At 39.0% G+C, this 16,582-nt stretch overlaps 1 protein-coding gene across 4 annotated transcripts in view; it reads left to right on the forward strand.

The window, feature by feature from the left end:
* Window positions 1-3,381: 3,381 nt before the first annotated feature.
* Window positions 3,382-16,582, forward strand: part of l3mbtl3 (L3MBTL histone methyl-lysine binding protein 3) — an 83,967-nt gene continuing 70,766 nt past the window's right edge. For 2 of the 4 annotated variants that reach the window (XM_077220356.1, XM_077220357.1), the window contains exons 1-4: window positions 3,443-3,615; window positions 5,556-5,672; window positions 6,151-6,262; window positions 9,137-9,287. In XM_077220356.1, coding sequence (XP_077076471.1) covers window positions 5,574-5,672; window positions 6,151-6,262; window positions 9,137-9,287 — 362 coding nt within the window. In that variant the 5' untranslated portion in view covers window positions 3,443-3,615; window positions 5,556-5,573. Of the gene's footprint in view, window positions 3,616-5,528; window positions 5,673-6,150; window positions 6,263-9,136; window positions 9,288-16,582 lie in introns of all 4 variants that reach the window. The other 2 variants (XM_077220354.1, XM_077220355.1) reach the window with 2 other exon arrangements.

A 16,582-nucleotide genomic window follows, 5' to 3' on the forward strand; every position in this document is an offset into this window, starting at 1 on the left:
GTTCCTGCAGAGCTCAGCTCCAACACACCTGCCTGCAGGAGTCTAATATGCCTACAATAAGACATTGGCTGTGGCCTAAATCACCCCCTATACCCTAATTCACTTTTCCCTACTATTCAATTCAATTCAATTCAAATTTATTTGTATAGCGCTTTTCACAATACACATTGTCTCAAAGCAGCTTTACAGAAATTGCATTTCGGAAATGTACATAGAAAAATACAGTTAGTTAATCAAGTATTAATTTATGGCATAACATATCGCCGGCTTTGAGTCGTCTCTTCACAGGCGTCGAGTCGTCTCTTCACAGGCGTTGGGGCATCTGAAGTCTCCGTGAGAGGCTGGATACAAACTGGAGCTGACGAACGCTATTTACCTCGGGACTAGCGTCCCAAGATAACAGCAGAAAGGCAGATGGGAAATAATTAGCATAGCTGATGTTCATAATGTTAATGCATTCGAACTGATTCAGCAGTATCAAAGGTTAAGCATTAAGTGAATGCTTGGTTAAAGAGATGCGTCTTTAATCTAGTTTTAAACTGGGACAGCGAGTCTGAGTCTCGTACAATATCAGGAAGGCTATTCCAGAGTTTAGGAGCTAAATGCGAGAACGCCCTCCCTCCTTTAGTGGACTTAGATATCCTAGGAATGACCAGAAGCCTCGAATTTAGTGATCTTAAAGAGCGCGATGGATTGTATGGCGATAGAAGGTCTGTTAAATACACAGGAGCTAAACCATTTAGGGCTTTATAGGTCAGTAGGAATACTTTGTAATTGATACGTAACTTAATAGGTAACCAGTGTAGAGATGATAAAATAGGTGTTATATGATCATATTTTCTTGATCTAGTAAGAACTCTAGCAGCTGCATTTTGCACTAACTACTACATTACTCGACTAATATAGTCCACTTGAAGGAGTGAATGAAAACGAGAGCAGAGGAAGGGCTTCTGCTTTTGCATCGTCTGTGCTGTTTAATAATCATTTGAAGCATAGCAAACTAGCAGCTCCAATCGTAATGAAAAGATTTATCCTGAACTCTGTCATGGAAACTAGCATATAAACCTTAATTAATAATCAATTAAAAAGGCATTTAAACCTGTATGATATTACGCTGTAGCCACATTGGACCAACAGTTTGGAGAATGGATGTATGTATGATTCAGCTGCAGCATCATCTTCTGGTGAGACACGGGAATACATTCGACGAGTGGCGCTCACAGTGCATTATGGGATTTTCTCTAACCGTTGAGAGTACATCAGTTGTACACTCTTTATTGCAGTGCATTGTGGGATTGAATGAGTGCACTTCATAAGGTTTCAGACACAGCCGCTGATTAGCTGGTTCAGGTGTTTAATTGGGGTTGAAGCTGAGCTCTGCAGGACACTTTCCTTTTAGGAACAGGATTGGACACTCCAGCCATAGAAGAACCAATTAGGGTTCCCCAAAGAACCTTTCAGTGATCAGTTTTTAAAAAGAACTATTTTGTGAAGAACATTTAAAAAATCTAAAGAACCTTTTTCTACTATAAAGAACATTTTGTGGAATGGAAAGATTCCATTGATGGTAAAGGTTCTTCATGGAACCATCGATACCAATAAAGAACATTTATTTTTAAGAGTGAAGGGTAAGGTAATAAACAAAGCAGCTTATAGATGAAGTAATATTTAACGATTAGTTTTTCGGTGCTAATAGTGATCTTCTATGATCAGAGCATCTTACAAGACAAACATAAGAAATGTAATAGAGGAATTGAATCAGTAGCAATACATTAACAGGTCCAACGCTAAACCTGACACAAGATCACATGAAGTTGCAGAGATAAATATATAGTGTCTGTAATTAATCCAATTCTCTACCTTGAAAATATGACTCTTTGAGCACTCAATTTGCGACACAGGCCTACATTTTTCATGTTAGCATTTGACTCTACTGGAAGTCACAAAATTAAAATTAAAATGAAAACTAAAACCAAAACCACCTACTACTGTACATACTGCAACTCCATTCTTGTTTTAATAAATTAGCAAACAAAATATTTACATTAGTCTATCTCTAGTCTAAATGGATTACCAGACAAATAACACAATCAATAAACCAGAGTTTGATTATCAAGTGTGGATAACAATCGTTAAAAGTCTGAGTTATAGTTGGATTGCACTGATAAATAGCAGTTTTAACAGGAACAAATTGCTTAAATCCAGCTCTGGATTACAGTTGGGTAACCTAATAGTATGGCCAGTTTATTTGATCACTGTTTGTCATTTACCCCCGGTTTCACATACAAGAGTCCAAAATGCATGTTTGAGCTTAAAATATATCAGTGTCATTGTTTTGTCTCAAGATGCACACAGGAATGTTTTTTTTCTAAGGCACGTTTATAAAAGCTAAATAAATGTCCTAGTTTAACTAAGGCCTAATCCTGGTTTAATCTAAGACTTGTCTGTGAAACCTTTTAACTAAAGATATAAAGATAAAATGATAACATTAAAAGTGTTAGCATAATTTACGTGTTGTGAGCCTGTGTTAGCGTCAGCAAACAGAAGTGTGTGTTATTCATATCAACTGTTAAATTCCACCTATTTTAAGACTGGACTATAGAACATAATTCAGTATATTTTAGTTTAGTACATAATTGTAGTGTTGTTCTGAATAGTTAATTCATTTTTCTAGTAAATTTATTGTTATGTACAGCTGAATATGGTGTATTTCTTAATAGTTTAGGTTAGAACTCCATATAGTTTCAAGTGGTCCATTATAGCATTGTGTTGTTCTAAACTGAACTATTCTATAGATTAAGTTAGTTCAGATAAAACAGGGCTATTTTGTGGTTCTGTACAGCACAGTTTAGTAACATAGTTCAATATAGTTTAAACAGTAGGCTACATTATTCATGGGACATGTTTACCTTAGTAGGACGTTTTTTTATGTTACTAGTTTCAGAACGTTCAGAGAACATTCAACTAACGTTCCTAACAAAATGGAATGTTCCCATAACCAGAAAACATTTACAAAACAGGACGTTTGAATGTTCAGAAATACTGTTTTCATAGCTTAATGGGAAGGTTAGCATAACGTTCTTGTAGTATATTTTTGTTAGCTGGGCTGTTGTTTAGTTTAGTAGGCTATAGGCTACAACAACAGCCAGTGTTTGCTTTAGTTCAGTAGTCCAGCAAGTATAGCTAGTTAAATATGTTCACCTACATGACTACAGCAATGCAGACAGGAATATAACACTGTCACATTTCTCCACCTCCTCTAAAAACACACACACACGCAACACTCCAGAGTTTGATTGTTTGTATTTACTGAGATGTTTATGCGCATTTTGGAAGATTCGGTCGCGCGCAGGAATATATTCTTAGTAACAAACACAGAAATGGCGATGTTAAACGCCTTCGGAGCACGTCGCTGCGCAGTAAAAGCCCCACAGACAGGTTTGAGACGAGCCTGGAGCGTCCGTGAACGTGCGCGATATCGTCGAGATTCGTTGGAATTGTTTCAGCGCAAAACTTTCGTTATTGTCATGAAGGGCGAGTGTGAAGCGCGACGACTGTGCGCATGCGCACTGGAGTCCGCCTGGCCAATTTCTCAGTACTCGTGGGAGAATTTGGGTAAGAAACAGACAAATTAAAACAATCGCACGCTAGGATAAACTGCTTGTGTAGCATTGTGTACTGTATAATAAACCATGTTAGACTTTCGCGGGAGGTTAAATGCGACGGAATAATAATGAAAGTTAGATATAAAGTAGAAATCGCCTGGACGTGTCATCAATAATATGAGCAGCAGGAAGAGAGAGAGAGGGAGAGAGAGGGAGAGAGAGAGAGAGTATGAAATAAAGAATAACGCTAATGAATGACAATCAAAATAGACGCTGTCGATAGAAAGGATCAAAGTGTGTATTTGTGGCTGATGGCAGGAATAAAGCGTGTATTTATGAGTGTGTGTAGAATAATGCAAAGCAGGAGTGCATTCGCTCCTGTACATGGCAGGAACTGACCGTGCGAAACAAAACATGTCTCGATCAGCTCTGCTATGATCTGCTCAATCATTCACTTTAAATGTCATTGATCAGCAATAATGACGCGATTCGCCAGGCCTGTGTCTTTCAATTATATAGTGAATATAATTCCTGCTCCGCCATTTTGAGAAACTGCCTTTAAAACACATTAAAGAAAAGTGTTTTAATATCTGATACCGCGCCGTGTAAAATATGTCATCACTGCTCGTCTTCGTCGATATTTGAGGAAAAATAACACCGTCGAGATGAATCATTTTACCTCATTCCGTGTAAACTATTTAATATAATAGAGCTGAATACAAGCAAACATGTTTAATAGAAAAAAACTGGTGCGTCAAAACTCATTTATTTTATTTTAATTTGTTTTTCCATTTTAAAAATAACATGTAGGCTATTTTTTTCTATCATCATCATCGTCGTCTACAAATTTAATCTAAAAATCATTGTGTCGATTTCAAGATGTACATTTTGATGTCGTATTGTACTTCACGTTAAAAAAGTAAAGCATTTTGCACGGATATTTTAAATATTCGTTGAGAAAATTAACTTAGTTTATTTATACAACCTAATAAATTCCAACTGCAGCTGCGACAATTATTTCACGACACGTGCAGATATACCACAATTATTCAACTCTGACTTAAGAATTTAATGCTAAACGATGTTAAAATTAATCAAAACACGCGATGCGTACAGAAAATCTTGTAATATGTGACAATATTGCTACCATTTCTTTTAATTTCATTGTTGAAAGTTTCCAGTAGCGCCGCGGGTGAGCGACCTCTATCGGCGGCCGAGGGAACCACACACACACACACACACACACACACGCTGTAGGCCTCATGCGCCACTCACACACATGCCTGCTAAACTGGCTTTAGTTAGCAGACACAGTTCGTGCTCTAAACACTGCCTGCCTGTGTGTGTTCATAGTCTGTTTATGTGTCCTTCCAGGTCCGCTTGCAAACTAATACAAGCTATAGAAACAGTTGTAATGGTTTGTGTTTGTTTAGGAGTGACTTTCAGGTTAAAGGCTTTGAAGAACAGATAAGAAGACTTCTTCTAATATTTTTATGATATATATAGATTATAAATGAAACTGAGCTTACAAATGCATTGTCTACTGTCTAAATGCTCAAAAACAGGGCAATTCATTAAACCAGTTCTGGACTAAAACAACATGGTAATTGTTTACATAATTGTTTGCTGGGTTTAAAATAATCACAAGTGTTGTTTGAAGTGATTTTTCATTAGTATATGGATGAATCCCACAATCCCTGTAAAGAATAGGTCTGGACTGCTTTTTATCCCAAAAACTACTGGGGGGAAAAAATTTTTATGCTGATTTAAAGTCTTACAATCTTACTGATCTCAAAAAAGGCACATCCAAGCAAACATGAAAACAGCATGATAATCAACATTTAGCTTTGGTTTCCTGGAGTAAAAACACTCAGAGGTGAATTAATGTGCATGTGAATGATTTTCAGTGGTGTATTGTGTAAGTGTGTGAGGTGTGGTGTGCTGTTTCAGGTTAGCCGTGTGCGTGTGATGGAGTCGTCGGGCCCGAGCGCAGCTCCAGAGTTTGATGTCTACGAAGCCATGGACTGGAAGGACGGGGTGGGAACTCTTCCCGGCAGCGAGCTCAAGGTGAGGGAACTCACACACAACATCATAACTGCATTCCCAGCAAGCAATAGCCGTCATCGCACCGCCTCGGCTAACTATAGACCCCATATAGTCCGGCTCTGAGTAACACACTCCTAGCCAAAATAACCTTGAATTTGGTTACATGTTGTTTTTGCCAAAATAACTTGTGAGATGTATGATATTCCATCATGTAAGCAAAGTAAACAGTGATTACAAGGTGTTTGGTTTCATTTCTTCACTCGCTTCATTTCTTTGTATCTAATTGATGACTAGTCTATTCCTGGGCTCTGGTTTAGATGTCTATTCAATTTTCACTGACAGCCCAAATTTTTCCTTGTTTCAGCCTAGACGTCTGGGCTGCATTTTGAATGGCTATTATACGTCTTTAAAACGCAAAATGGCTTGCTGGGTTAAATCCTGTGTGTGTGTTAGTTGTGTACATCCAGCTGTGTGTGAGCGTCTCTGTTGTGTGTGTCAGTTCCGGGTGAATGAGTTTGGGGTCCTGGAGGTCATAACGGACGAGATGGAGGAGGAGAGGGGCAAAAAAGCTCACGCCACCACCACATGGAGCGTCCCCACGGCACAAGAGGGTAAACGCACAATAATACACTCACGTTTGGTGTTCAGTGCCCTTTCCCTAAGCCACTTTGCCCCTTGGCTACTGTCTCAAGTTTTATACAGCAACATCCCACGGGAATGAGCTTCAAATTTATGTGATTTTCACTACATTGTGCTCTTAAATGATTAGTTCACTTCAATATTAAAATTTCCAGATAATTTACTCACCCCCACGTCATCCAAGATGTTCATGTCTTTCTTTCTTCAGTCCAAAAGACATGAAGGTATTTGAGGAAAACATTCCAGGATTTCTCTCCATATAGTGACTTCAATGGGGTCCAAATATCAGTTTCAGTGCAGCTTCAAAATCTCAACACGATTCCAGCCGAGGAATAAGAGTCTTATCTAGACAAACCATCGGCCATTTTATAAAAAACAATAAACATTTATATACTTATCAACCACAAATGCTAATCTTGCACTAGCTCTGCGATGTGCCACACATTACGTAATCAGGTTGAAAGGTCACGCGTGTTCTGGTTCAGAAATGTAGCGTAGGGAGAAAAACTCCATCTCATTTTCTCCTCCAACTTTAAAATCATCCAACATTGTTGTTTTACCTTCTATTTATTTATTCAAACTGTTGTACCCTGATTGGACCCCATTGAAGTCACTATATGGAGAAAAATCCTGGAATGTTTTCCTCAAAAACCATAATTTATTTTCGACTGAAGAAAGAAAGACATGAATATCTTGGATGATATGGGGGTGAGTAAAAGCAAATTATAAGGAAATTTTAACTCTGAAGTGAACTAATCCTTTAAAGTGGTAAAAATTAGTGGATGCAGTTCTCAAGTGGGCTGGAATGAATTGTGAGATTTTAATCTGCCTTAAAGAAATTGCTAAATTACACAATAATGTGATTAAAAGAATCTGGAAAGAGAAAAGCATCTTTTGACAGTGATTTCAGCTGATCACATTAGTGCAGGTGAACAGATTCAACACGTTTACTATGGTACTGTGAACTCTTGAGTTACCGTCACAATTCAATCACCTTATTCATTACATATATGAAGTGATGTTCAGTTGAAGGTCTATTTCAAGAACACACATTAATACCTAAACAGCAATGACTATAATCGAGAAAAAATAGGTATGCTTGAGCAATCTGTCCTTTTTAGGGTCGCATCTTGTGACATCACATCCTATTTTGGTTCTTTGGTCATTGTTGTGTTCATATTTTGATCGAACCGCACCAGAGTTCGTTCAGAAGCGGACTGAGACCAATTTTTTTAACTGTCTTCGTCCGATTGTTTGATTCGGATGGCAGCGTTGACACTTATTCAAATGGACCGCACTAACAGAGCAATCGTACCAGAGTTCGCTTTAATCAAACCAAACGGCCAGGTGTGAACACACCCTAAAAGTGCAAAATAATATATAAACTGCACTGTAAAAAGTGCTAACCTGCAATTGTTACCTTAAAGAGCTGATTTAACCCATATAAACTTGTTCTGTTCGAACAAATGAATGTATTTAGGTCGATTCAGTGATGTCAAATAATATTTTTGACTTAAAACCATTTAGATGCAAGATCTTTTTTTTCAGTGTATTAGTATGATGTTATGATGTTAGTTCAGTGTATTAGTATGATGTTTTGATACTCTTAAAGTATCAAATAGTAGTTTACTGAGAGTGTACTTCATAAACCTCATACTTCATAAAGTCACTTACACACTTACATTTACACAAGTTTATAAACAAACGGTATACCAGTAAAGCCACTTGTAGTGTAGTTCACATAGAAAAGAAAAACTTACTTAGTTGTATACTTAAAGTTTACTGCTGTTACACTTAAAGTAAAGTTAAAAATACTTTTATGAACTAAAAAGTGGGCCATTTAGTCCCAAGAAGTAATGAAAATAGTACACCCAATTATGCTGCTAGTATGCTGATTGTAGTGCATAAAGTAGTAAGTATATACTTACTGGAAAATATACTTGAACTTTACTTAAGTTGACTTGAAGTTTCTCTTTTGTAAGGCTAGTGACATTGATTGACACTGGAGCAGAGTTATACATTAAACAGTCATTGTGTAGATAAAGCTTTCTAATTGTTCAGTGTTTGCTGAGATTTCTTTCAGAAAATCCTTTAAGAATAACTTGCTGGCCATAAACTGAGAAAGTGCGTGTCCGGTGTGCGATACCTCGAGTTGCTCTAGACGCGACACAGCGAGGCGCTGCACTTCTCGTCCGGTGTGCGACCCCCTTAAATGCACACCCGCACTAGTCTAATCTACAAGACTACATCACGTCGTAGAGTATGCATGAACTCTCTCTGTGTGTGTGAGGGATAGGCTATACTCGATAATGTCAAATTGCACATCGTTAAAACAACAATTATGATATTATCGCAGACAATATATATCGCACACCCCTAGTTCAGTGCAACATGTGCAGCACAAATCTGTCATATCGGCTACATAAAATTATAATGAGAACATCATTATAATCGTGTGCTTGGGACATGGATTTAATGGTGAGACTTTAGTTTTTGTAATAAGGCTCTCAAAAATTATATAAAAATGTTAATTTAGTTTTATCGGCCAATATATCCGTTATCGGCTTTCAAATATAAAGAATTATCAGTTATCAGCATCGGCCAAAATTTTCATATCGTTGCATCCCTAAGTTTGGGAATGATTCAAGATTGATTTAACTATCCAAAAACACAGATTCTCCGTAGACTTTCATCTGAAGTGAGCCCAGGTTTGTCTGAGACCGCAGGTGATGAATGGTCAGTAATGTTAGGATCAGTCAGTCAGTTAGTGGAAAATTGTGATGTGAATGATGTTTAATCTCCCTGAGGATTGTGAAGTTTCTCTGTGTTGTCCTGATTTTCCTCAGCTCTGACCTCGCGGCCGGTCTCACAGGAGGAGGCGTCGTGGGCCCAGCGAGGCCTGGTGTGTGTGCGCTGTAACAGGAAGGGCTCTGTGGTGGACTTCCTGTCTGATGGACTTCACTGCACCGAGCGCTGTCTGCAGCAGGACCAGCAAGAGTAAGTGAAGCCTCACGATTACTGCGGATCAGACTCATCACTCCACGGACGATAACTATAACCATAAAATATGGTTCTTGAAATTATTATAAATATTAAAGAATAGTAGAGTCCACAGCACAACTATTACGACACAGAGGAACCATATCGTTTTAATCACTTTCAGAATGAGTGTTAACAATAAAAACATTGACAGCCAATCAGAATCAATCCTGCTTTAAAGAGCGCAAGCATTTAAAATGACAGACAACAAAACTGCAGCGTGTTTATAATAAACGTTTCGGGTTACGACTGTAATCCTTGTTCCCTGAGAAGGGAATGAAGCACTGGGGCGATGACGACACTTTGGCGGGAATGCTCTTAGTGTAACGCATCAGAAGTATGAATGAAACTAATCCAATCCTGATTGGTGCTGCGTTATGACGTAACGTGTGACGGCCACAAAGAGCCCTTCCTGTCCCAGTGTGAAGCTGCGCACAGGCACACAGGGACGAGAGCACTAGAGTGCCTGGCATAGAAGAAATGTCCAGGCTATAGAATATGATAAAAGTATGAGGGGTGACCCATCCTGCTGCATCGTACACTTCTTGGATCAGGGCCCCTGAGAGGAGGGCTATAGAGGACGCGTTAAAATAACTGAGTTACCATGGGACTTCAGCGCGAGACTACAGCTAGTCGTCTAAAACACTATTTAGGTGAATTTAAACAATGGCTAAGTTGCTAAACGAATCTTGTTCACATGTAAGGGCCCTGTTCATGTTGGACAGGCATTTTAATTACATTTTGTGTCTGTTAAGAGGCACAAAGACACTCTTTATGTATATGCCCCCTTAACTGCCGTTTTAGCTGAGGGGGAGCTCTGGGCATTTGCGGGAACAGCTCCGTGTTGCAATCATCAATCCGGTTCTTTTTTTTTTCTATAGACAGTACTCACAAAGGTATAACGATCAAGATTAACTTAAAAATTGCCCGGAGTTCTCCTTTAAATCGGCATATTGTAATATCTGCACCTTTAAAGGGCATCTCCTCCCCCAATCTTATTAAATGTATGCTTCATCTTTCATTTGAAATTCCTAAATTTGATCAATAATTCAATTATTTAGAATAATAATATACAAATAAGAAACGTTGGAAAGAATGATACTTTTAAACATAACACTAAACCGCCAGTAGGGGGTGGCAGGCGACCATCTTAATGAGTGAGTCATTGATTCATTCAATCAAACGATTTTTTCAAACGGCTGATTCATTCAAGAATGAAGCTGTGACCCAATGTGAAGGCTGCGTCCTCCGAAGGCCGTATTTGAAGGCCGATTGCGTCACAGCGGCTCGACGAAGGCCGTCCCAATTCAAAGGCTGCATCCTGGAAGGCCGCATTTGAAGGCCGATTGCGTCACCGCGGCGCGATGAAGGCTGTCCCAATTCAATTTCGCATCCTTCGAAGGCCGTATTCGAAGGCCGGTTGCGTCATCGCGGCGCAACGAAGGCTACCCTGATTCAAAAGCGACGCCAAATGCACCCTTCGTTTCCCCGTGAAAGGAAGGATACATAAATGGATCCTTCTCGGTCTATCCTTCTCGGTCTATCCTCCCCGATCCTACCCCATAAGTCATTGCGCGCCGGTGACGACAGCAGTTTTATTTAAAAAAATGACGGATGATTGTTCTTGTCGCCTATAGCAACTGTGACAGCTACCGATGACGAGCGGGAGTAACATTTGAACTGCACTTTTTTATATTCAACTGGGTTTTATATTCCCGTAGTACGGAGCCCAGAAAGTCTCCTGTTGGGGAAAAAACAACCCGTGGCGACGGTTGTGCAGTCCGTCCCCTGAGTTTATAAACTGTACTTACGAATTCTTTTAACAAATCGTGCCCACGATGATTCAACCAGTCCACCTGTTTATGAGGGATGCTTTGCATTGAGTTTAAACTTCATTTTTTTAAATGGATAATTTCTTCAATTTTCTAAAACTCCATTTTTGAGAGGAAAAAGCTCAGTATAATAGAATAAGCAAAAAAAGACTTCACATATAAAAAAGAAATATAGGCCTAACACAAACACAAGGTTAGGTTTTATTATATAAAAATAAAACATTCATAAATTATTTTATGATTAACATATTAGCCTACTGTCTTCAGTGAACTCATTTATAGTTATAATTATAAACACAAATAATAATAATACTAATTATCATTATTATTAGTAGTAGGCCTAGGCTACATTTAGGCTACATATTTAGAAGCCGCTTTTATCAAAAAAAGGAACAAAGCAATTCGTCAAATGTCAGTCATAATACAGGTTAGACAATAATAATACAGGGCTAAGATTATAATAAATAAACAAGATTTTGAGCATATCCAAGTGTTTGTGTGGAGTGTGGAGGCGCGGGCACTTGCATTTTTCTATCAACAGTGGAAACAACTTAAAATAGGCTACTCTATCATTTCTGGTCAGACAGAAAATAATAATACATCATTCGCAACTACTTGTATTTGTGCAAAAACGAACGGACGCAAAAGTACACGGACCCAACACTAACTTTTTCTACAAATAGCCTACATTATTTGAAATAATTAATAATATAAGGTCCGTGTACTTTTGCGTCCATTCGTTTTCTATTTTTAACCAGTAATGGAAAAACGAAAAAATGAACAGTTGTTAGGCTATTTTTAAAACGCAAGTTGAGCACCAAAATTTGAATTTGAACTGTACACACCAAATGCTGCGCAAAAAAATAAAAAAATAAATATATATATTGACGTATTTTCAGATTTTTGTTTATGACTTTTTCCCCTTTATTAAATATTTGAAATATTCACAAATTGATAGGGAAATTTTTTTCGATATTACTGGTTTTCTAAGGCCAAATTAGAACCTGGAAATTAGATTCGAATTTGTTCGTTTAAAAGTGGACATTTCAAGCATGTATATTGGCTATATTTTGTTTCAGTTAATTTTTGAGACACGCTCCAGTTCACGGAGATCATGAAACCGCGCCTGATTTTTTATTTTATTGTACAAAAGCACAAAGTTTTCTTGTTATTGTGAGTTTACACCAATAAAATTGTGTATTTTTATTTACACATAAAAAATATTGTGTGTACAGTTTATAAATTGAAGGGACGGATTGCACAACCGTCGCCACGGATTGTTTTGTTTTTTTCCCACAGATGGAGGGTTTTTTCCCTCCATGATACAGGGTTTAAAAATATATTTATATTCATCATTTATATTGTCCATTTATGCTACATAATAAAAAGAATACACTAGCCTACAAAATCGTATCAAGGTAAGATATAAGTGAACATTTGAACTTTATGCCCATGTATGTTTTCTTTTCTTTTCATTACACTATTTACGTAAGTTAACACCCAATACTTGAACAGTTTAAAGTGTAATCTGGCAATTCAGGAAGCAGCTTCTGAATTGGGACGCAGAAAACCTCCGGCCATGATCCGGCTATTAAAGCCGAAAATACATGACTGAAACATCCTCACCATGTCCTCCAGTAAAATATAAACAAAAAAATGTTTATTCAATTATATAAAATGATTTATCAGGATGGCATCTGTAGGCTACTCTCGCACCGTTGCTTTGCGCCAGGAGCGGTAATCGGGAACACCTGGATGCGCAATTCGGGAATCATACGAAGGCTACATGCGAAGCGTCCTTCAAAGGCTGGGTAGGCTGGGTCCTTCGAAGGACGCGTCCTTCGGAGGATGCAGCCTTCACATTGGGACACAGCTTGAGACAGATGTTAATGAATGGGTCATTGAATCTTTGACTCAACCGAGTCGTTCAAAATGCTGAATCATTCAGTAATGAAAACAGGTTGTTCCTGTTAGATGCGCCGTGGTTCTGCTGTGATTTTTGTTTGGAACTATTTTCGCTGCTGAAACAGAACAAAAACAGGCAATATTGCATCTAAAATGAAAGTGACTTAATTTGAACTGTTTATTGAACTGTTGTAGGAAATCAATGTCACATTTTCAATCGTGATGGTTTTCAGGAAAAATAATTGAGGTTGCTTAACATATGTTAAAAATATAAAAACTCCCCATTTAGATTTTTTATAGGCAGTATGTTGTTAACAGTGTGTGTGTGCTGCGGCATTTTTGTAGATTTCTCCTCGAGAGGCTGTACGAGCGTAAACAGCGAAACCTTACCGTCAGTAATACATTATCCACAATCGATCGCAACTTACAATAAATGTAATAAAATCAGAATTATTCTCTCGGTTTAGTGATTCCGTAGTTATTTGTTTATTTTTATTATTGATGTTCTAATCAGGCTACTTGTCCAGTCGGGCAAGTAAAATTCTCTTCTACTTGTCCCCTCAAAAAATCCACTTGTCCTGGACAAGCGGACAAGCGTTAATGTCGAGCCCTGGGTAAGACCAGCCGAGAAGCGAACTTGGAGGAACTCCAGCACTGAAGTTGACTGGGTCCACCTCACACTCTCTACTCCAAACGGTGAAAACAGTCCATTTTAGGCCGGACAGTTTCCTCACGGACAGTTTCCTCACTACTCCTACTGACAGACCAGCTTCTAGGTACTGTGCCCTCTCAGGGGCCAGACCCACCGTTTCCATAGCTCTGGTCGAGGGTGAAATATTGAGCCCTCTGCCTGCGACAGCAGAATCCTCCTGATGGGAATCTCCCATGGAGGGCCCTCCAGGAGCGATATTATGTCTGAGAACCATACTCAGGCCGGCCACAACGCAGCTACTAAAAGTAGACTGACCTCGTCGCGACCGACCCTCTCCAGAACTCCCGGGAGCAGAGTGATCGGGGGAAATGCGTACAGACGCAGCCTCGGCCACATCTGCACCATGGCAACCAACCCCAGCGGGGCTGTATGCGTGAAGGAGAACCACAGTGGACAGTGTGTCGTCTCTTGAGACGCAAACAGATTCACTTCCACTGGGCTGAACCTCTCGCATATAAACTCCACCACCTCTGGGCAAGGATACAGACATTGATTTGCTGGGGGCTCCCCAGAGGACAGTGGGGAGAGATTCTTGCTCTCATCCTCGGGAGGGACCGCCCTGCTATTTTCATCTCGTTTTTCGAATTTGGAATTTGGAATTTGGGGCGGACACTGCTGCGTGCGTTCACTGGAAACCGATGTGTTCCGAAGTGCACTTGATGGCGGGATGCAAATATCGATTCCCTGAGGGCTCCATGGAGAAGCGAGAACTTGACGATCCTGAGGGGCACCTTCAGAGGTCTGCGCATAGCGTCAGGACCTCTCACCCGAAGCCACGTTCGAGAATAACAGTCCTCAGAACAGTTTTCTCTTTGGAAAGCATCGGGCAAGAGTGTTGCTTTGACCCCCAGGCTTTCTCGGCTGCATTCGCTGCTGCTTAAACTAGGAGCTCGGCTCTTAATGCCTGCAGGCAGGCCTCTCGAGAACTGCCCATGCATGCTCTGCTCCCAGCTTAGTCAGATGATTAATTCACCTTTTTAATTCCTCAGAATTAAATGCAGCCATAATAACCAGACAAGTGAAACATGGTCTGAATGGTAGGTTGAATTAAAATATTTAACTTCTCGAAGTCAAATAATATTCTAAGATTTTAATTCATCAGAATTAAATGCAGCCATCGGCAATGCGAGATATAAGCGATACGTAATACATATCAGCTTTCTTCCCTCGAAAAGAAAGTCAATATGCGCGAGGCTGAAACACCCAAAGCGCATGTCTTTTTTTTCTTTTCTTTTTTTGCTGTACGCGTTGAGATATTTCTCAGTGAACACAGCCAGCACCCTCGAGAGCCAACTGTGCATGCATAGCATCCAAACAGTATCACACACTGATCGCGTGAGTCACATCCCAAAGTATAACGTGGGCATGAAGACACATGCTTTCAGCTGTGTTTATAGTAACAATTCAAGTTCCTACAGGACAAACAACACCAAATAGGACAGATAGTTCACAAAGAGCGCTTGCTGAAGAGCAAAAAGCTAACTCTGTTGTGTGCCGGCGTCACTTTGTTTCCGTGTATGCCGTCACATAATACGTCATGACGTAGCACCAATCAGAATTGGATTAATTTCATTTATAGATGCGTTACGCTAAGAGCGTTCCCCCGAAAGTGTCGTCATCGATGCAATGCGTGTTCCCTCGAAAGGGAACAAAACAATATTGTGTTGGTGTGGACGCTTATATAGTTACTGTTCTAGTTGTGAAGGGGCCTTTAGAGTTAGTGATGTACTGAAACCTCCAGCATTATTATATACAGAGTATTAAAGTTGTGCTCCGGACATGAATGATTCCTCACATCATGCGTGTTGTTGAGGAGAGTGTGCTGTTGCTTTACTGGATCAGTAGAGTAAAATGACGTGTTTCCTGGTTGGTTTTGGTGCTGGAGGTCCTGTGAGGTTGTAGGAGGTGATCTGAGTGCTAAGAACCGGACAGCAGTTGTTGTGTGGTTATATGTGTGTTTGTACTGTAAAACACACATAAACAAATCTCCCACGATTCTCAATAGACAACGAAACAAAATCATATGCAGTATACTTAAGATTCTGACAAAATGTTAATGGCTGCTGTCAATTGAAAAAAATATATCAAATTAATTTGAACTTTTTTTTTATTGGGTTGAATGAATGATTCAATGACTCACTCATAAAGACTTCACTTGTTTCATTACTGATTCAGTGTTTTTGAACAAAGCTCTTGAATGAATGATTCAATGACACATTTTTAACAGTCACTTGTCTTTATGTAACTGATACAATCTTTGTTTGAAGCATCAAGTTACTTTCAAAAGGTGATTTCCTCTATTCTGATCACTACTGTAGACATCAGTGTTTAAATCTGAACTATACACTTTTTATACCCAGTTCTTCAGTGATAATTTAAGTTATACTACAGGGCCGTTGAATGCTTGAATCTGATTGGTTGACGAACGTTCTAAGGTGTGCAATTATTTTCAGGGAAAGATCTTGACCGCATTGAAAGTTCCATATCACTTCGCGTAGTTGAACATAATAACGGAAAATAGCATACCATTCATAACAAGAAAAAATTTGCAGCCCAATGCGCTTGATCTGCAATTTTCGATGTCTAACTTCACAATCAATGGAAACATGCAGTTTAATTTGAATAAATAAAGTATATAGTTCTATCTATAATCAATAGAAAATTAAACTGAATATATAAATAAATTGATAGTCCTGCTGCATTGGTTTTCGTAATTATTTTAGATAATATAACAAATAAATAATTAGTGATAGACCAGCTTGTTAAAAGGGCTTTGCGTTTCATTTATTAGGCTAGTCTACTGT

Source organism: Siphateles boraxobius, unplaced genomic scaffold (genome assembly GCF_051911475.1).
Source record: "Siphateles boraxobius isolate OS27281-9 unplaced genomic scaffold, OSU_SipBor_1 8, whole genome shotgun sequence".
Taxonomy (NCBI): domain Eukaryota; kingdom Metazoa; phylum Chordata; class Actinopteri; order Cypriniformes; family Leuciscidae; genus Siphateles; species Siphateles boraxobius.